Source organism: Chelonia mydas, chromosome 10 (assembly GCF_015237465.2).
Source record: "Chelonia mydas isolate rCheMyd1 chromosome 10, rCheMyd1.pri.v2, whole genome shotgun sequence".
Lineage (NCBI taxonomy): Eukaryota > Metazoa > Chordata > Testudines > Cheloniidae > Chelonia > Chelonia mydas.
In genome coordinates, this window is record NC_051250.2 from 79,387,886 (window position 1) to 79,406,988 (window position 19,103).

The 19,103-nt window shown below is 38.5% G+C and overlaps 1 protein-coding gene across 8 annotated transcripts in view; it reads left to right on the forward strand.

Annotated features, from left to right (window-relative positions):
* Positions 1–19,103, forward strand: part of MAP2K5 (mitogen-activated protein kinase kinase 5) — a 195,167-nt gene that overhangs the window by 44,436 nt on the left and 131,628 nt on the right. For all 8 annotated transcript variants that reach the window (XR_005226960.2, XM_037910006.2, XM_037910005.2 and 5 more), the window contains one exon: positions 15,054–15,093. Coding sequence is in view for 7 of the 8 variants with exons in the window: in XM_037910006.2 (XP_037765934.1) it covers positions 15,054–15,093 (40 nt within the window). In the remaining variant the exon portion in view is untranslated. The remainder of the gene's footprint in view (positions 1–15,053; positions 15,094–19,103) is intronic.

A 19,103-nucleotide genomic window follows, 5' to 3' on the forward strand; every position in this document is an offset into this window, starting at 1 on the left:
TCAGCAATTCACTTGAGCAATTTTGCTATTCACTTGAGTTGTGTGCTAACATCAGTATATGTCCATTTGTATATTCTGTATCACAACCACCCTTGGGATAGGCCTTTGTCACATTACACACAACGCATGGCAAAACATCTGGAAGGTTGTCGTCTTGATCAAGTATTTCTCTTCTGAAAGCAGCATGTACAAACTGTGCTATTTGAATATAATCCTCTGTAGGATGAGAGGGGAAGCTCACTTCTAGGGTAAAGGAGACGGAGGTTATCCAACCTCCAGAAGCCAGAGTGGTGACAGAATTGTGGCATTACGACCCATATTCTTCATAGTAATGTTATGATATGATTATGGTATAACTATGATGTATTTTATGCAAGAGAGGTCATGTAAGGTATCATTGAAAAGGTTCTGATTTACTGAATATGATTCTCCTATTTGTATGTATGTATCATTTTGGTATCTGAAGTTAGGAATATTGTCTATGCATCTACTACAAATGTGTTTACACCTGGGGAACACCCACTAGGCAGAATGCAATCAGTCTAGATGGCTGGCTGGGAAGGGCCATCAGGGAAAACAAGAGATCTTAGAAGATGTTAATCTCCCACCGGGGAGCCTTCCTGAGGACGCTACAAACAACCTCAGAGTCATGGCTGCTGTGTCCCTACAGGGGCATGTGATCAAGTCATCTGGTACTGGACTCCCATCTTGGAATACCAGTGGTTTTTCCACTGACCAGGCATGGCAACCAAGAGGGGAGACAAAGGGTTCCCACCATATTCAAAAGCTATTTAAGGCAGGGAGTGACATCATCGTGGTTCTTCACTGACTTCCCGCCCAAGAACATCGCTGGACACACCAGAGGAACAAAGACTGGACTAGGGGAGAAGGGCTGAACCCAGGCTAGAGGGATTTCTAGCCTGTGAAAGAAATGCCTGGGGTTTTAAGCTGCAAGCAAGTGTAGCTTGCACTCAAGAATTTCTGCAAACTGCGTAAAACAACAATTAGGGTGAGAATTTGCTACTCATATCCAATCTCTTTAGTATATTAAGCTTAGATTACATTTTTGTTTATTTGCTGGGTAATCTGCTTTGATCTGTTTGCTAGCCCTTATAATCACTTAAAATCTATCTGTTGTAGTTAGTAAACTTACTTTTGTCTAAAACCAGTGTGTAGAAATCATAACTGGGGGCAGAAAGTTGTTGCATATCTTCCTCTACATTGAGGGAGGGCGCGAATTTCATGAGCTTACGCTGTACAGTTCCCAGATGGTATAATTTTGAGTTTGCACTCCAAAGGGGAGTGCATGCCTTAGGAACTGTGAGGTGCCTTAGCTGAGCCTTCCCATGCAGAGCTGATATCAGCATCTGTGTGTAGCTGCAGCTGGATGTGTCCCTACCTGTGTGTGTGCAGGAGGGGGCTTGAGGGCCTGTTGTAGCAGTATAGTGTAAAAGGAGTCCAGGCTGGCAAGTCAGGTGGGCTTATTCTTACCCCATTTCCAGGAGGAACCCGTCACAAGAATATTTGAGATTTTTGCTGTTTCTTTATGCAATTTGGGCTCTGCAGGGTTTTGCTGTTTTCTTGCTTATCTCAAAGTATTTCTTTGATGAAAGACAGTGATGCATGTATCGTTGTGAAGGGAGTCTAGAGTGCAGACGTGTTCTTCAGAAACAGTAACTTCTTCCAGTATCCTCTTCCAACTTAAATGATGGTGTTGGCCAGACTCTAAGTCTGAGTAGTGATTCCACCTCTCCCCATTGTTTGTCATGAGTTTTTTTTCACCATCATTTTCCGTTTCATTCTACTTCTATCTATTGCTGTTTGTTTGTCTGTCTGAATAAAGCCATTATAAATTGCCCTTCTGTAGCAATTTCCATCTGAGGATCTCAAAGCACTTTACAAATGTTCATGAATTAATCCTCACAGAATAACGCTGTGAGGAAGGGAAATATAGTCAGAAATTCACAGTATGGAAAATTTAGGCACAGAGTGATTAAATGGTTTGTTCAATGTCCTACAGCAAGCCTATGGCATTGGTAGGCCTAGAAACCAGATCCCTTAATCTTGTATTCTAGCCACTAAACATGCTTCCTTTCTACCCTTACCCATTCTGCTTTATTTTTATATTTCTTGTGGCTATTTTACACCCTATTTTTAGTAATGCTAAAAACCACTGTAACAATAATAGATGAAGTAAATTACAAATGCCCCACACAATGTTGTTCTTATTATCCTTACAGTTTAAACAAGACTGACCAGCGATTGCTGTTTCTTTGTTTGTTTGACCCTAGCATTGCTTGCCTGCCTCATAAAATCTGTTATGCACAAAAGTGCATAAAATGAAGATAAAGTGCCTCCTTCAAGTCTGACAAAAAACATTCCTTTGCAGAATGGTAGTTGCAGTGAAAGTAAATAAATGAACGGACAGCAATCACAGCCTAGTTGATGAAACTGTTCAATTAAAGCACAGGCATTTACATGGTGTAATTTCCCTAAATTGCCAATGAGCCCCTTTAGACACAACCAGTGTTCAAATTGATTTCAGCATTGATTTTGGCTGAAGCTGATAAATTTCTGCTTGTTAGTTAAAGTAATTTTGCAGAAGACTTTGTACTGTGGTATTGAAATGTTCATTTAGCTGATGGTTAAAAGAGGAGTTATTTACAGAGGGCTCTACTATTGTTCTGAGATGGGACAATTCCCCAATCATCTTCTACTTTTAATTTTTTTAAGCTTCAGTATACCAATCAATAGGTTATTGAAACTGATTAAAAGTTATCCAACCAGCTGCCTCTGGCCCTTTAATTAGAAATGGGATGTTTCTTAAATTAAAGTTGTTTTGTTTACATTGTATACCCATCCTCTAGAAGATTAAGCGAATAGAAACTTAAGTTGCTTTTATTAGGCGTTGTGTAAACGCAATGTAAGTTTTCTCAGCAGCTTCCGTTGCCTTAAAGGGAGCAGCATTCTAGTGGTTAGAAGTAACAGTCTGCTTACTAGATCAGTTGTGGGACTTTCTAGAGCCAAGGCTATGAGTGATGCCAAAGTGATAGATAGGGGCTGTCCTTTAGTTGAGATTACTTTTTATAATTCTTTTGTTTATAAAACGTGTGCAATCTGATATGTGCACAGTAGAATGTCCACTTGATGTAAGAACCATATATTGTGAGAATTTACCGGCATCGTGTTTTAACCTGTGACCTTATTCTCACTTCGAATTTTCTGTAAAGAACAGTGAGTGGAACAGAAAAGTCAACAGTAATGTCATTAATAGCAGGATGCTGGCTTTCCATTTCTTTCCCCTGAAGTTCCTGAGGGGGGAATGTTCAGTGGTTATTCTGAAATATTAAGATTAACCAGTCATATTTGAACTTGATATAAAACTATCTTCTGGCTACATTCCAGAAACATTTTGATATTATGGACCTTTAAACATTGGCACTCAGATTTTTTGCGGATGCAGCTTTTGAGAAAGCAAGGTACAAAAGCAAAGATTTCACAAGGGCCTAAAGCTGGCAAGTGGGGAGAATAGCCGGGATCATCTCAAATGTACTTACAAGAAGTTTTTTTAAAAAAATCAATGTAAAACTAGTCTGAATTAAATTTTTAATCTAAATTTTGTGTGAAATTGAGCAGAGATTAAATGGAATCACCAATTCCAGCTGCTGTAGGGAATGCGAGAATAATTTTGTTTGTTTGCCTTATGGTTATCTTTTCTAGGTCTAGGAATTATTGTACAAAACTACTATGCTCCTTAAATAGTTCTCACTCGGATTAGGGCATGAACATGTATTTGACCAGAGGCCATGTCAAGGTGAGGACTTAAGGGACCAACCCCACAAAGGGAATTTATGGATCAGTCTCTTTGTCCATGCAGATCTCTTTGCAGGATCAAGACCCTTTTGTGGCTGTGGTGATAGGAATGGACAAGAGAGATGAGGAAGGGAAAGCAATTTGTGTAAAGGATGACTTCCAGACTTTTGGTCTTTGGATGTGTGTGTGTGGGGAGGGGGAAAGGAGGATTAAGGAAAGTGGTAATAAATGGAAATGACAACTGTACAGACGTTGCTTGGATAAATGAGGTGGGGATCTACTTAATCTCACATGCATGTACACTGGCCCTCACCCTCCTTCTCCATATGTGAACTCAAGTATTGTACATTCACTTGGTACTGTTTCTGGTGTTTGTTTTACTCTTTTGAAGAGTTTAGATTTTAGATACAAGCATTTTTTTGGTTCTGTAGTTTAACAACAAATCATTTTGCAATCACTATTCAAGCATTTGTAATAGGATTTTAGACAGAAGGAAGATTGGCATAGATTGCTTTTTGAACTAGCAGAGTCCCCATAAAAGCTTCTTTTTACAACTGCTGTTCACTTTGTATTTCCTGTTTTAACAGCCAGAGAGCCAGGCTAATGTGTTTGTCTATTACAGAAGGCAGCAACAACTGTCAAAGTGTTTATTTCGTGGAAACAATTTGAATCTATTTTTTAGATGGTCATTTTAGAAGGTGACAACGCTATCGTTAAAACTCCTAAAGTCTGACCATTAGCATGGAACACTGTGGTAAATCCGCACACGCACAAAAGCAGTAAACCAAATCTGTGGGTGATTTCCGCATGTAGTTTGCAGCTGGTGACCGACATGTCATTCTACAATGTGCAACACTTATTTTATTCATCTTACACAATGCTGTGACAGAATTGTTTTGCTCTAGGTTATTTCTCATAGGATAAGAAAATATTCAATCTGTTTGACTCTCTTCAGAGTTCTTGTGTATGAAGAACTGTTTGCTGATGATGCGTGCTATCAAATGAACTGCTGCTTAGTGTGTAAACATTTACATTCAGAATAAGAAACCAGATGCTCCTGTAGGCATGGGTCTTCCATTGGGTCTTAAATACCTGAGTTTTGAAGGTCTTCACCATTCCTGTCCCTCTGAAAGCCTGTGTTGTGATTCTTTGTCAAGGAGGTTCACGCTGTTTTCTCTTTGGAGCCCATCAGCGCTGTTCCTTAGGTGGGCTGATACAGATCTGGGTAAGGCTGAACAGTGTGTATAGCCTTTGTTGAGTGGAAAAATGCCTTTCTCTTGAACAAGTATCCAGGGGACAAATGGTGAGGTGGAGGGAGGGCAGGAGAAAGACAGATTTGTGCACACACAGGAGATGACCTGGAAAGTTTACTTTTCAGATGTCCTGAACATCAGGATAAGAAAAAAATGTTTGCATTATATTCTATTTTACGAGCAAATGCATGTGACTACATTGGGAGAGACGTGCACATCTAAGGGCAGAATCTGTCTCTTGTTGATTTGGGAAGGAGAACCTAGTGAATCAAAGATTTTTATATATCCTGTCTCTCTAGTCAAGCTTAAAATCTTGGAGGAACAATTTCCCGCACTCCCAAACTCTTTTTCCCTTAGAAAACTTATTTTTGGCATAGTCAGTGGAACCTATGAAACAAGAAACTGCAATGTTGGAGGACCCATTCCAGTTTTAAGGAGAAAATATAGTATCATTTAGTTAACCATTCTAATACTTGTCAATGAAAAAAATCACAATTTCCATCTGGGTTTTGTCACAGTAAATACATTTTCAAGAAAAAGAATACTTACGTGGTTTTGGAATTGTTATAGCTATATTTGCTTTTATTAAGGAAGTAGATTTACTGTGTCCTAGCAGAAAGGATTTCCCATATGAAATTGGACGCTGTACTTTTGTTACTGGCTGCAGTACCAGTAGCATGCCTGAATTCAAGGTTAAAAAGATAGGAAACAAAGGGTAGGTATAAATGGTCAGTTTTCAGAATGGAGAGAGGTAAATAGTGGTGTCCCCCAGGGGTCTGTTCTGGGACAAGTCCTATTCAACATATTCATAAATGATCTGGAAAAAGGGGTAAACAGTGAGGTGGCAAAATTTGCAGATGATACAAAATGACTAAAGATAGTTAAGACCTGGACAGACTGCAAAGAGCTACAAAAGGATCTCTCAAAACTGGGAGACTGGGCAACAAAATGGCAGATGAACTTTAATGTTGATAAATGCAAAGTAATGCACATTGGAAAGCATAATCCTAACTATACATATAAAATGATGGGGTCTAAATTATCTGTTACCACTCAAGAAAGAGATCTTGGAGTCATTGTGGATAGTTCTCTGAAAACATCCACTCAATGTGCAGCGCTAGTCAAAAAAGTGAACAGAATACTGGGAATAATTAAGAAAGGGATAGAAAATAGGACAGAAAATATCATGTTGCCTCTATATAAATCCATGGTACGCCCACATCTTGAATACTGTGTGCATATGTGGTTGCCCCATCTCGAAAAAGAAATATTGGAATTGGAAAAGGTTCAGAAAAGGGCAACAAAAATTATTAGGGGTATGGAACGGCTTCCGTATGAGGAGAGATTAATAAGACTGGGCCTTTTCAGCTTGGAAAAGAGACGGCTAAGGGGAGATATGATTGAGGACTATAAAATCATGACTGGTGTAGAGAAAGTAGATAAGGAAGTGTTGTTATGAGAAGGAGTAAACACAAGAACTGGGGGTCACCAGATGAAATTAATAGGCGTCAGGTTTAAAACAAACAAAAGGAAGTATTTCTTCACAAAACGCACAGTCAACCTGTGGAACTCCTTGCCAGAGGATGTTGTGAAGGCCAAGACCATAACAGGGTTCAAAAAAGAACTAGATAAATTCATGGAGGATCGGTCCATCAATGGCTATTAGCCAGGATGGGCAGGAATGGTGTCCCTAGCCTCTGTTTGCCAGAAGCTGGGAATGGGCGACAGGGGATGGATCACTTGATGATTACCTATTCTGTTCATTCCATCTGGGACACCTGGCACTGGCCACTGTTGGAAGCCAGGATCCTGGGCTAGATGGACCTTTGGTCTGACCCAGTAGGGACATTCTTATGTTCTTATAAAGTCTATTCATTTGGGGAAAAAACTAGGAACTGGTAGGATTCTACAAGTAATTTAAAAGAATAATTGCGTCTACTGTTTTCGTAGGCATCCCTGACGTATATTATGTGGTAAGAAATACTTAAACCAACCGTCCTCACTTGCCAGGGTTCCTAAAGAAAGTACCATGTTTTGTTCACAGGATCTGTGTTGTCTTGTCAGATACTAGAAGGATCATCGTTCATGTCGCACTCCTTGTCAGTACCCGGCCCGTGTCAGGGAAGCTAATGATCCAACTAGCAGACCAAATTTGGTGGTGAATCCGGGTCATGAGCCACCTGAGGCACATTGCACATACACTAAGACGACTGATTGTATACATGTGATTAACCAGGAGATTCTTTCAGGAGCCTGTGCAAGCGGAGAGCACCATTTACCTAGTGCTTAGTGGCCACGTCATTAATGAATTTACACTGTAGCATTACATCATTCTGTCAGTTTTGCAGACGTCAGTTATGTGTATAGCAAGGGGTAGGGAATGACTCATTAGTATAATAGGCAGGCCATGGCTTGTCCTTGAATTGGTTCAGTCTTATACAGTGAATACCTTATTTCTTAGTTTGCATTATTGATGGGGAAAAATAGAAAAGTAGTTTGCTGGGCAGAATTCAGGAATGGGAAGCAGGAATTCCTGAATTCGAATCCTGGCTCAGATACTGAGTCCTTCTGTGATACTGCGCAAGTCATTTAACCTTGTGTGCATTAGTTGCCCCATCCCTAACGCTGTGGATATAACAGTAATAAATCTTCAGTTCTGTGAGTGAGGTAATATTTAAGTTGCAGATAAGTGTTAAGTTTTTTTAAATAATTTGATTATTCTAGATTAAAGGTGAACAATTATGGTTTTTAGTTACATGTATGCTAAAAGTTTTAAGAAACTTAATATAGCTAATCTATGCGCTTCTAATGTGCGCATCCCTAAATCATAAACAAACTGAAAATTGTTTCCTCTCTTTCTCATGTGCCAGGAACCAAGTTCAGAGTTCTTTGCTTTTCCTAAAATAAATGATATCACAAACCCTTAAAACACTGTAAGGAAAACATCTCTTAGCTCTGCTTTTAGGTATTAACAAACCCCTAACTTTTGCAAGAGGAACATAGAACTATTATCTTAGGGCATGGCAAGCTTAAAAACACCCAAGACAACCAAACAAAAAAACATTTCATTTCACTTTTTAGACATATTTATTTTTAAGTTTGTGTCTTGTTCTTTTTGGTCTGTTAAATAGCTTTTTAAACTTTTGAGGTGTGAAGTGCTGCAGAAATTTGATGTCTCCATTAAATGTATGGAATTTTTGTATCTTTATCAGAAAAGATCTGATAAACTCTAGATTATTTTATGAATAAGAGTCAGCCTAAACCATCATTAGTTTCTCCCTTTATTTTTCTGTGGGTTAGAGTCCTTCAGGCATAACTAAGCAGGCAGCAGAAGACAGAGATGGGGAAAAAAAGAGTTTTTCATATGTAATATAAATTCATATGTTACTGTTGAATCTCAGCTCTTTATTTCCTTGTATTCTTTCCTGTACAAAATTGCACTTTAGTTTTATTTTGATGTTGTGAGGCGTCATCTGGAATTCTTCCCCCAAAATCCCCTCAATGTCCACATTATATTTTTGCTTCTGAGGGAGAAAGGATACACACACCACCCTCCAAAGTTGATCAGAATGTCTCTGATGTTAGCTGGAGGACATTGACCATCTTTCCTTCTTTACCCAGAATAACTAGCCTCTCCCCACAGACTTGGGGATACTGCCTTAGTAAGGCTCCCTGGGTGAGCTTTTGATTTTCGAAGTAGAGGAGACAAAGTTATGCTGAAGGACTTGGCTTGCATTGGGCCCTTCAGGGCTTTCAGTGTCTAGGGACATGGTTAAGAGCCAAGGTTAATAAAATATTTGACACAACTGTTCCAGTCTTGCTTAGAAGCTGTTCTCTGTAATGGAAGTAGAGGGCTTAAAATAATGAATGCTGATGGAAATGTGAACCAAGATTTAAATTTCCTTTCTGCAGTGGATATGTTCCAAAATCTGCAGGAGTTGGTCTTTCCTGTGCTTACATAGTGTATTGTTGCTTTCAGCGATCCTCTATGAATTGCACACTTTTTCACCAATAGAGCGTCCCAAAACGGAAATGTCAGCCATTTCTTTCATCTAGATTTTCAGTTGCTAGGCAATCCCACACGTCACTTTGTTTTGAATTCTCCCGTGGTTTCTAGTACAGTACACCAGGGCAGGGGTCAAGGTCCTGCATAACTCTTCTTCATCATATCTTTGTGCCAGCTTCGTTGGTCTATTTGTCCGCTTCTCCCACTGACATTGCTATCCTATCATGCAACCTCTTATTCATAAAATGTCCTTTCTGAGCTGGGCTGCAAAGCTACTACTGTCTCTTCTGCATCCCTCCTGAAGACTCATTTCTTCTGTGAGGCTTATAAGAACCCTACTGATAAGTCCTCTACTTATTTATTCCAGCCATTTGATTTAATCAAATATAAGTTTTGGGTTATTTTTAAACTCAACATTTCGTTGAGTAATGGATTAATCTCATCGATGCTGCCGCTTCTCCTGCCCTTCCCTATTGTGGCATTATCCCCTTCACCTAGTTGCGTCATGTCAAATATTAGTTTGTAGCAAGCTCCTGGGAGCATGGATCTTGTCCTCTATCTGCATTAGAAATGCACTCTTAGATGCCATTAAAATAATCGTGTTCTTTACATAGTGTTTTCAACTTCTAAGCAGTATCAGCCATTGCTTTAGTGTGAATTCTTCTGTGGTCTCTGATATGGTATTCTGTGGCTTGGGCATACTTTTCAAACCCATTACCTTTCAGCTCACCCTCTGAAGACATTAGTGCCATATGTTAACTGCAAGAGTCCACTTCAGTTAATGAAAATCTTGACTTCAATGAATTTGAAAGGACTGCAGCATCTTACAGGGTTGGTCCCCAAATGTGAATATCTGAACTGTGTATTTATCTCATTAACATGTTTCAGCTAAAATATTCCTCAGCTAGAACAAAAATTGACCAGTTGTACTACTTTAACAAAACTGTCTCTGAAATACCTCCTTAGCTGGCATTGTTTTATGCCTGCTTCAGGATTTTGGAATTGCAATTTATGAAAGAGCTGAAATCTTGGTCAAGAAAACTGGGATTTGATGGTGTTAGAATATTCTAAAAATTGTTTGATTTCTGTAGAATTTTCTAACTAAAATCCTAGCAGATATTATAGGTGGGTTTTTTTTGTGTTTTGTTTTTGCTGTTGGAAAAATTTAGTCAGTGCAGCATAATGTTCGCTGTAAATGTGTTGTCAGATTGATAGAATAAAATGAGTGTTTTATTTTTTTAAGCATGTAGGATCTTACCTGTAATACTTCTAAAGCAATGGAAAGACTCTCACTAACTTCAGTGGGAGCTGGATCAGGCTTCTAATGATATAGCTGAAAGAGGGAAACACAAAATTTTTTCAGTTTGCCACTGTGATCGTTAGGTAATGCCTCTGATGAGAGGGAAATATGAACAGTGCATTACATGGTATTAATTACACATGCACAGTGTAAATAACATACAGAAATGGGGAGAAATGAAAAGGATCTGTGCAGTTGTAAATTGAAACGACTTTGATAACTTTCAGATTTGTGAGTAGTTTACATTTGCATTGTTTGAAATTGCCTTTTAAACTTCTTGTTGCAGAACTTGGCTAACTTGATGTAATGCTGCCTGTTCAATTTTTCCTTAACAATAAATGATTTATAGCTGTCTTTTCCCAATCATCTGGGTTATAGCTTTTGCAGCGGTTCATTTGCAGGGCAAAAATAAAGCCTGAACACACAAAATAGAGAAATGGACTTGCTCTTCCATGGCTGGTTTCTGTAAGGTGTGAACTCTTATAAATTCAAAACGTAGTTTCCCTGGGTTATTCTGCATGGTGCAGTGTTTTGGATTTATTTCCTTTGGTTGGTAAGGACTGATTTACCACAGTCTTAGAGGAGATGAGCATATAGAAGTTCTTTGGTCATTAAGTTAGTGCCAGTGTATTGAGCCGTGCAAACAAAATGTGGTTAGAAAAATATGAGGAACACAAGTCAAAAGTGAAGGTAAACAAACTAATATCCGGCCTCAGTTACACTGAGAGATAGCAAGTAGAGCTGAGTGAATAATTTCATTTCGAATCAACCAAAACATTTTAGGTCAACTCAAAACATTTTTTGGTGTTTTGTTTTGATTTGCCCTTTTCTGTGTTTTGTTTTTTAAATTGGCCAAAGTTGAAAATGAAATGCCATTTTGTAATGGAAACCCAAAACAAAATTTTTGAATTGGTTGATATGAAACCATTTCAGCATAAAACAAAAATTTTAAAAAATAAGGGGTTTTTTGTTGTATCGCCTTTTTTTTTCTTTTTTTTTTTTTGCCAAAACTACAGTATTTGTCAAATTCCACACAAATTTGCTAATAGTTTCAGAGCCTCCCAAATGCATCTTTTGGCAAAAATCTCTATTCACTGAAATTTTTTTGACCTGCTGTAGTTTAGAGGAAGCCTGTGATTCATTATGTGAGGCTTCCTGATGCATAATATATTAAAAAGTGAGACAGTCTTTAGTAATACACTGCTCTGCAGTTCCACTTAGCGTAGAATCCTCTTGACGCTGGTGGACAGCCTTCTGTACTGATTAAGCAGCTGGCCTCATTGTGAGCCACGTTCTGCCATAGATTCTGCATAAGCTATTCTTACTGAAGTCAATGGGAGCTGCACGGATATTTTACTATAGCAAAATTTTGCCCTAAGAGCAAAAGCCAACTAAAAAATGTCTGTCTGCGCTACATAAAATCTGATAGGGAATAAAATCTATTATTCACTGCATATTATTTTTTTCCTGCTCTTCTATATATTTATTTTTATTTAGCAAATTATTGCAGATCTTAGAATTTCACACTTTCACATAACATCTAGTTAAATTAGCTCTTTCACATTGTTCAGATGCATCCTCAACCATCAGAATTTGTATCAGAACTGTCCCTATTAAACAACAGCCGTTGCCTTTGTTTTACTTAATTTAAATCTCTTCCATGGAAGATATTCCATTGAAGTATCTCTGCTGACCCGGGACCAGGTCCTGCCAAGTGCGGAACACCATCAACTCTTAGCACCTTGCAGGATTGGGCCATTAGTGTGTCTTTATGAGAGTGTACTGCATTGAACTTGCTACCTTACTTAATCCCACATGTCACATTCTAGCACAGTGGGCTCTTTTACTCAAGCCTTTATCTTTTGGGTGACAGTAAGATGTGTAAAGAGCTGTCTCCTGGAATGGTGCTGTATATTATTTATAAACAGCAATACTTTAATCTCTGCATATTTACCCATAGATTGGGTGGTGGGTACATTTAACAAATGTAAAGAAAAAACAAACTTTCAGGGTCAGCACATTATTCTATGAGCTTTTTAGGAAATGATTCTGCAGCTTCCTAAGGGTACTAAATCTTCATATGTTATCTATGCTGACGTTAGCCAGATTGATTAATTCCTGGTTGCTGTTCTATCTAATATCTAACAAAAATATTTCCTCCACACACTCACTGGAACAGGTAATTACTGTAGCAAATGCAGACTAATTTGAAGTCTTCGCTGTTAATTAAAACACTGCCAAGGTGTACCATTGTCTTTTGGTGTAACCAAAGCTCCTATTCAGACTTCATTAATCACTTTACAGTTATTGTGTTGAGGAAGGTCAAGACAATTGAGATGGCATATCAGTCTGAAGTAAACAAATTCCCTTTCTCCCAGGTAGCATGCCATTTGCAAAGTCAAGGGACACACTGTACCCCTGGTCCAGTTCTCAGTGATAATTAAATGTTAAATTGGTACTGTCAATGCTCTGTAAACCAAACCAGGTATCTGTCCTTTGCTGGAAATTTAACCCAGACTTCCACGGATGAGTTAGTGTGCATCATAATTAAATAATCAAGTCTTCCCTTTAAATTCACTTGGAAACAGGAGACCGCTCTTATGGAAAAAAGATCAGCTTTCTTGACAAGCTAATTAAGTTGCCAAACTGTCCAGCACAGTACATATTAAACTAACAGACGTTAAGCATGCTATCTCAACCTGTTCATTTTCTTATCATTTCTGCTGATCTTAAAGTCAAAATGTTTTGCCACTGTTGGTTCATCCATAGTTACAGAATAGTTTTAACCCCACCTGACTCAATTATGCATTCAACTGTCAGTCTCTCCGTTATAGCTTCACCTGACAATCCTGTGTTCTGCACCTTAAACTGACATTAAAATAATACTGATTTCGATGCATACTATGTAAAATATTGTCAGCCCCTATAAGTTTATGCCATTCACATATTTATCAATATTATCCCATAAATTGTTGATTTAAGATATTTTAAAATGAGCTTTTTAAGCTCCCAAACCATTAACAGAAATTATACAATTAAAAATATGAGTAAATTATATTCTTGTCCTGTACTATGAATAATTTTGCATGGAAACAAAACTATTGAAGTTTCTTCAGTGAAAATTACTAGTGGTATATAGTGCTAAGATATTGTAATTCATTAAAGTCAATGCCACATATGACAATATTGTACATAGTACAATAAAGCAGTACTAGACAGTAAAATTACTGAAGAAAAAAAACTTTAATGGTTGTGTTTATATTCAAAATTTATATGTAGAATTTTTTGCTCATACTTCTTTAGTTTCTTAGAACAATAAAGTTAGGATTATATTCATTTTACAACAGCCAATTATAAATATTCTGTGAGACAAATTGACACAAACTGCTCTTGGATTACTGTGCAAAATCATTTCAAGTACACATAGACATTAAGGTGTAGATGCATTGTTATAATACAGATATTAATCATACTATAGAACGTATATTTCTATACTATAGAATGTTGATTTCACTAACTAATATTCTGGTTAGTCTTTTGATTTCTAAGAACAATCAATCACCACTGGATTTTTCATTTTAATTGATATAGTTGGGTGCCCCTTTGTCTTAACTCTCAAAATATCTGCAAGATTAGAGAGGATTAGTTTGTGCTACAATGCTCATTTTATATGAAGAATATATATAGGGTTGTGACGGGGTGCAACTCACAACTGCGGCACCCCCTGCTGAATGTCCCTTGAATCAGCTCTGCTAGCCAGTGCACCCTCTTCTGGTGAAGTCTTGCCACCGTCACTTCTGCTGCAGGGACCCACGTCACTCCCAGGATCGCGACGTCATCTTTGTGACACAGCCCTCTGGCTATGCCACGCTCTGTGCTCCCCCCTTTTGGGGGACAGTATCACAGTCCACTGTCCAGCCATTTTTCTCAGTGGCTTCTGCAGCCAATTGTCTGGCCACTTTCTCAGTAGAGGAGGGGCGGAACCCAGGTCTGCCCACTACTCTGGGTCCTGACCCAGGGACCCTGTAGATGGCAGCCACGTGGTACATCCCCTCCAACCTCTCAGTACCTTTTCCTGGGGGGTCTCTGTCTGCAGCACTGCTCTGTCTGGAGTGCTTGCTACCCTCCTCAGGCTCCAGGGCATGACTGAAGCAGCTCTGCTCTGCAGGCCTTCTTATATGGGCCAGCCTGGCCCTGATTGGCTGCTTCTCTCAGCCTCTCTCTGATTGACTGCCTCCTGCACAGCCTCTCAAGGCTCTATTAACCCTTAGAGCCTAGTGTGGGGCAGGCGCCCCATCACAAGGGTTTACAGCATATTTGCATTACTTTGTAAGAAACTCTGAAGGTAAGTCAGTTCATATCCATATCCACATTACTATGCAGTATAAAATTCCCTTATATATGTGCCTATCTACAAAACGTGCAGAAACATAATGTGGAAACTGCTGGATCATCAAAAAAGTTTTATTGTGCATACATTCATTTTTCTGATCAGTTGTTTTTAGACATAAATGCCTTGAAATACTTTTGCTGTTTGGAAATAGTATATGGAAACTGGTTTCCAGTAAAAGTGTGTTTTCACTAATTCATTTTTATGTGAAATTAGTTATATACAGGTTGCATATATGTATAAAGGTTATTTTGCGGGATCTCAAGTTGTTTAATTTTTTCCCTCATGCAGAGCATATCATGTCCCTAGTGGCAAAATACTGGCAGTAAAGGTAAGATATTGTATTAATTTTCTGTTTTTTGTTTTGTTTTTAATCTTGACTTTGGTTTCTTTCCTCTCCCTTTTATAATTATCAGACCTTAATTTGCTTCACTGCATTAAAAAGCCACAGTACTTACGCAGGGAAATCGCCTTGCATAATCTAACAAATCAGAATGACCACAGAGCTCCCAGATGACCTGGTTTCACAGAGTGGTAGCAGGGGGATTATTCTGCATTGTGCTTCAGGCTCGCTACATTTGCCCCCCACCCCCATTTAGGTTAAGTGGGTAATCCTGAGAATAGCTGTGGTGTGTACCGTGGGGATAAAAACCAGTTGGCTGTGATTCTGCTTTACCACCTGAATCCTAGAATTACAGAAATAAGTGGTAGAAAGGTCACCTAGGTCATCCTATCTGTTCCTCTGCTGATGCAGAAGCACTCCATAGAGTATATTCTCATGTGCTTCGTGAGATGATTATTTCCCTTGGGAGATTATTCTGCTTTCTAAGAGATCTTGCTGTTCTGAAAATTTTCTTCATAGTCTTCCCTAAATTTTCCTTTTATTGTTTGTATCCAACTATGTGGATTTTTCTGTGTCAATATTTTTAGAACCTCCATTGAAAGTTACTATTGAATTATTATTATTTATTAAGATAAGTCACAATCCAGACTGAAGTTTGACTGAAAGGTGTGTTAGCAAATAATGAAAACTATTTCTGATTCCACTGCACCAAGTTAGTATATGTAGAGTTGAATAACAAATACAATTTAATATTTTAAAACAAAATATTTGAAAATAAGTTCCTCCTTTACTTATCAACCAAGGTCTAAACATAGGTTTTTTGTGATACCACTGAAACTTAAAACAGTCCACAGAGTTCAGGAAGACATTTTCCTTTTAGTGTTTGTTATGGTTTGGTAACTTAAATAGGTACCTAAAAAAAGAAAAAGTTTACTTTAATTAATTTATGAGATAATTATTAAGGTTTTCATTAGGACTCTCTTTTCTCCCATCCTATATCTAACCAATGTTTTTTCTATCACTGAGTTGTGTTGAATTTTATTTTGCTGGGTGGAGGGTGTATTTGCAGCCTAGCTTCTGAAAGCAACATTGCCACAGTTTGTTTGTGTGAATTGAAGTAAATGGAGCTTCTGGTTACTGGCCTGTGCCATGAGACCTCTATATCGGAATGCTCGCTGACTTCAGTGTGTGTTCCATGCATTGAGGGCTTCAAGGATTGGGCCCTGTTTTTCTGTGCTTTCAATCATGTATATTTTAATAAAATTTTCCAGCTGTGCCTCTGACTTTTTCTTTGGGGCAGATAAAATCCTTTTGTATTTCACATAAAATAGATGAAATTCATAATTATGTATTTTGATTTGACCCATTGGAAATTCCTGTGCATTTGAGAGAAGCAAATGTTTGCTGCTGACTCCCTTTCTCAACTGGCTCTCTGAATGCAGGAAACGTTTGAAGTCTAATGACTCTTTGAAAGAGAATCCAGGACGTGGAACTCAGAGAGGAGATGAACTCAACAAATTTTGCACGTGCACACTGAAGAAGTTTTTTTTTTTTTTAACATTTTCATGTATTGTGTTTGTCATTGACAAAACCCATGACAATCAAATGGAGAAGACAAGAATTCACCATAGTCATGCAAAATGATCCCTTGTTTGTTTATTGTAAGTAATTCTGAATAAGAATTTTAACAGGAAAAGACTTTTTTTTTTTTTTTTAATGTGGGGCCAAAAATGTTCTTCCCCAAGATGATTTCTCTTTTGAAGGCTAAAATCTTTGCCTATTGAACACTGCCCCCATCTCTCACTGGATGGGAGCCTTAGAGACTAACCAATTTATTTGAGCATAAGCTTTCGTGAGCTACAGCTCACTTCATCGGATGCATACTGTGTGTCTTTCCACAGTATGCATCCGATGAAGTGAGCTGTAGCTCACGAAAGCTTATGCTCAAATAAATTGGTTAGTCTCTAAGGTGCCACAAGTACTCCTTTTCTTTTTGCGAATACAGACTAACACGGCTGTTACTCTGATACCTGGATGGGAGCCCTGTCTCTTTCCATGCTCCTGCTCCCTCTGCTCCCTTGAGAGAGAGCTCTTCCAAGCCATATACAGAGGAGCCTCCCTCCATTCCAGCCCTGGCACAAAGTTACTCAGGCTTCTTTCACCACAGCCTCATCTCCTGAAGTATGTTGCCACCATCCCACTATGGAAACAGTCGGAAATAATCTGCAGGAGGTGGTGGAGCAAGTGAGGGCACAGGTCTTGGAGGAAGGAGGGGCTTGTTAAGATTAACTACATGCAAGAGAGACTGATCCCCCGCCTTTCATTTGCAAGAAAACCTTTCCCTCCAAAAAACCTCACCTTGTTGTTTCCCTCTAAGGAGGCCCTAAGGAGTCGACCAGTCCCCAAGGGTTAGTTAGTATCTTGTGGGTTTGTTAGCCTGGATTTTGATTGCTAAATGTCACTGCTTTGATTGTCCATATCAGTATTAATTAAAATGTACTTATTCTGTGCCCTTTCAAAAATTGCATTGCGGGACATGCGTATTGTCATGTGTTTATAACATCATGGTCGCAAAAGTAGGAATCAGGAAACTGCATCTCTGTCCCCGTTTTGTCACTAATTTGCTCTGTCACCTTGAGCAAGTCACTTACCTCTGACTCAGTTTCCCCATCTAAAAAATGAGGGTATTAAGACCTTTGTCCTGATAAGAATGTTGAGGATTGATCAGTATAAAGTAGACGAATATTAGAGGACACTGTGATCTCTGTGAATTGAAAGGGCTACAAACGTGTAAACTTATTCTTACATGAGTATATTTCTATTAAATGTAAATATTACATAATGATTTGGCAACCCAGGTTAACACTTGTAAGTCCTGTTGATTAGGTGCTTTGTACTGGTGGATAGTCTTGAAAATTGCAAGTAGACTGAGCAGAAAAAAATATATGTTGCAGACTGAAGCTCTCTACACTGAGTCTGTCATAAAAACTTTTCAGCTAGATAATGCATGGAGGATTTAATAGATTTCCTAAGATTACTTATTTTCTAATTGGGGGAAAAATCCCTCTAAGAGCGGATGAAAAATCCTAGCATTGTGTGTATTGTGGCTGATTGCCATTCTTCAGCTGTTTTAGTTTTTGCTGCTCTTAAACTAGCATTTAAATGGACCATTTGATTAATCATTTGTATCCTGACTATAATACTCCCAAATTTCCTTTGAGTTGTACATACTGTAAAAGACAATTATGTCGCCACAGATTAAATAAGTGAATTAAAACAGAATAGCAGCTTAATTTGACCTGTGATTTTACTCTCGTTCCCTTTAGTGGAACGTATGCCACTCCAGCAAATAGATGAAGTCATCCATGACAGCTTGTGATGAATTGCCGTATTTATACTGGATATTTTAATAGCCTCACACTAATTTAAATTGAGCACAGAGTAAATTATAATTCAGTCACTTGACTGCTTGTATTTAACTTGACAACTCATCCTTATTTGTCCTGGAGGTGTAGAGGAGAGCAGAGGAAATGTGCACAGGTATTTCTCTTTTAGATTTAACCCTTCCTATTTGAAATGTTAAGTAGTCAAATTCTCATATGTTTTACACTGCTTAGCATGTTTATAGGTTGCTTTATTTTAAGCAGGGGAATTGATATTCTTAATACTACTGTCTTTACTGTGGCATTCTGTCATTCCATCAGGAGGGAAGGAGTGTGTTGTCGTTCAGGGTCCAAGATTGGTAGACAAGAGATCTAGGTTCAATGCAGAGTAGCTGTGTGACCTTAGGGTACGTCTACACTCCAATTCAACACCTGTGGCTGGCCCGTGTTAGCCGGCTTGGGCTGCAGGGCTGTAAAACTAGTGTAGACAGGCTTCAGGTAGAGTGAGGGGTTATGTCAATATCTTCATAAATGATCTGGAGGATGGTGTGGATTGCACTCTCAGCAAATTTGCGGATGATACTAAACTGGGAGGAGTGGTAGATACGCTGGAGG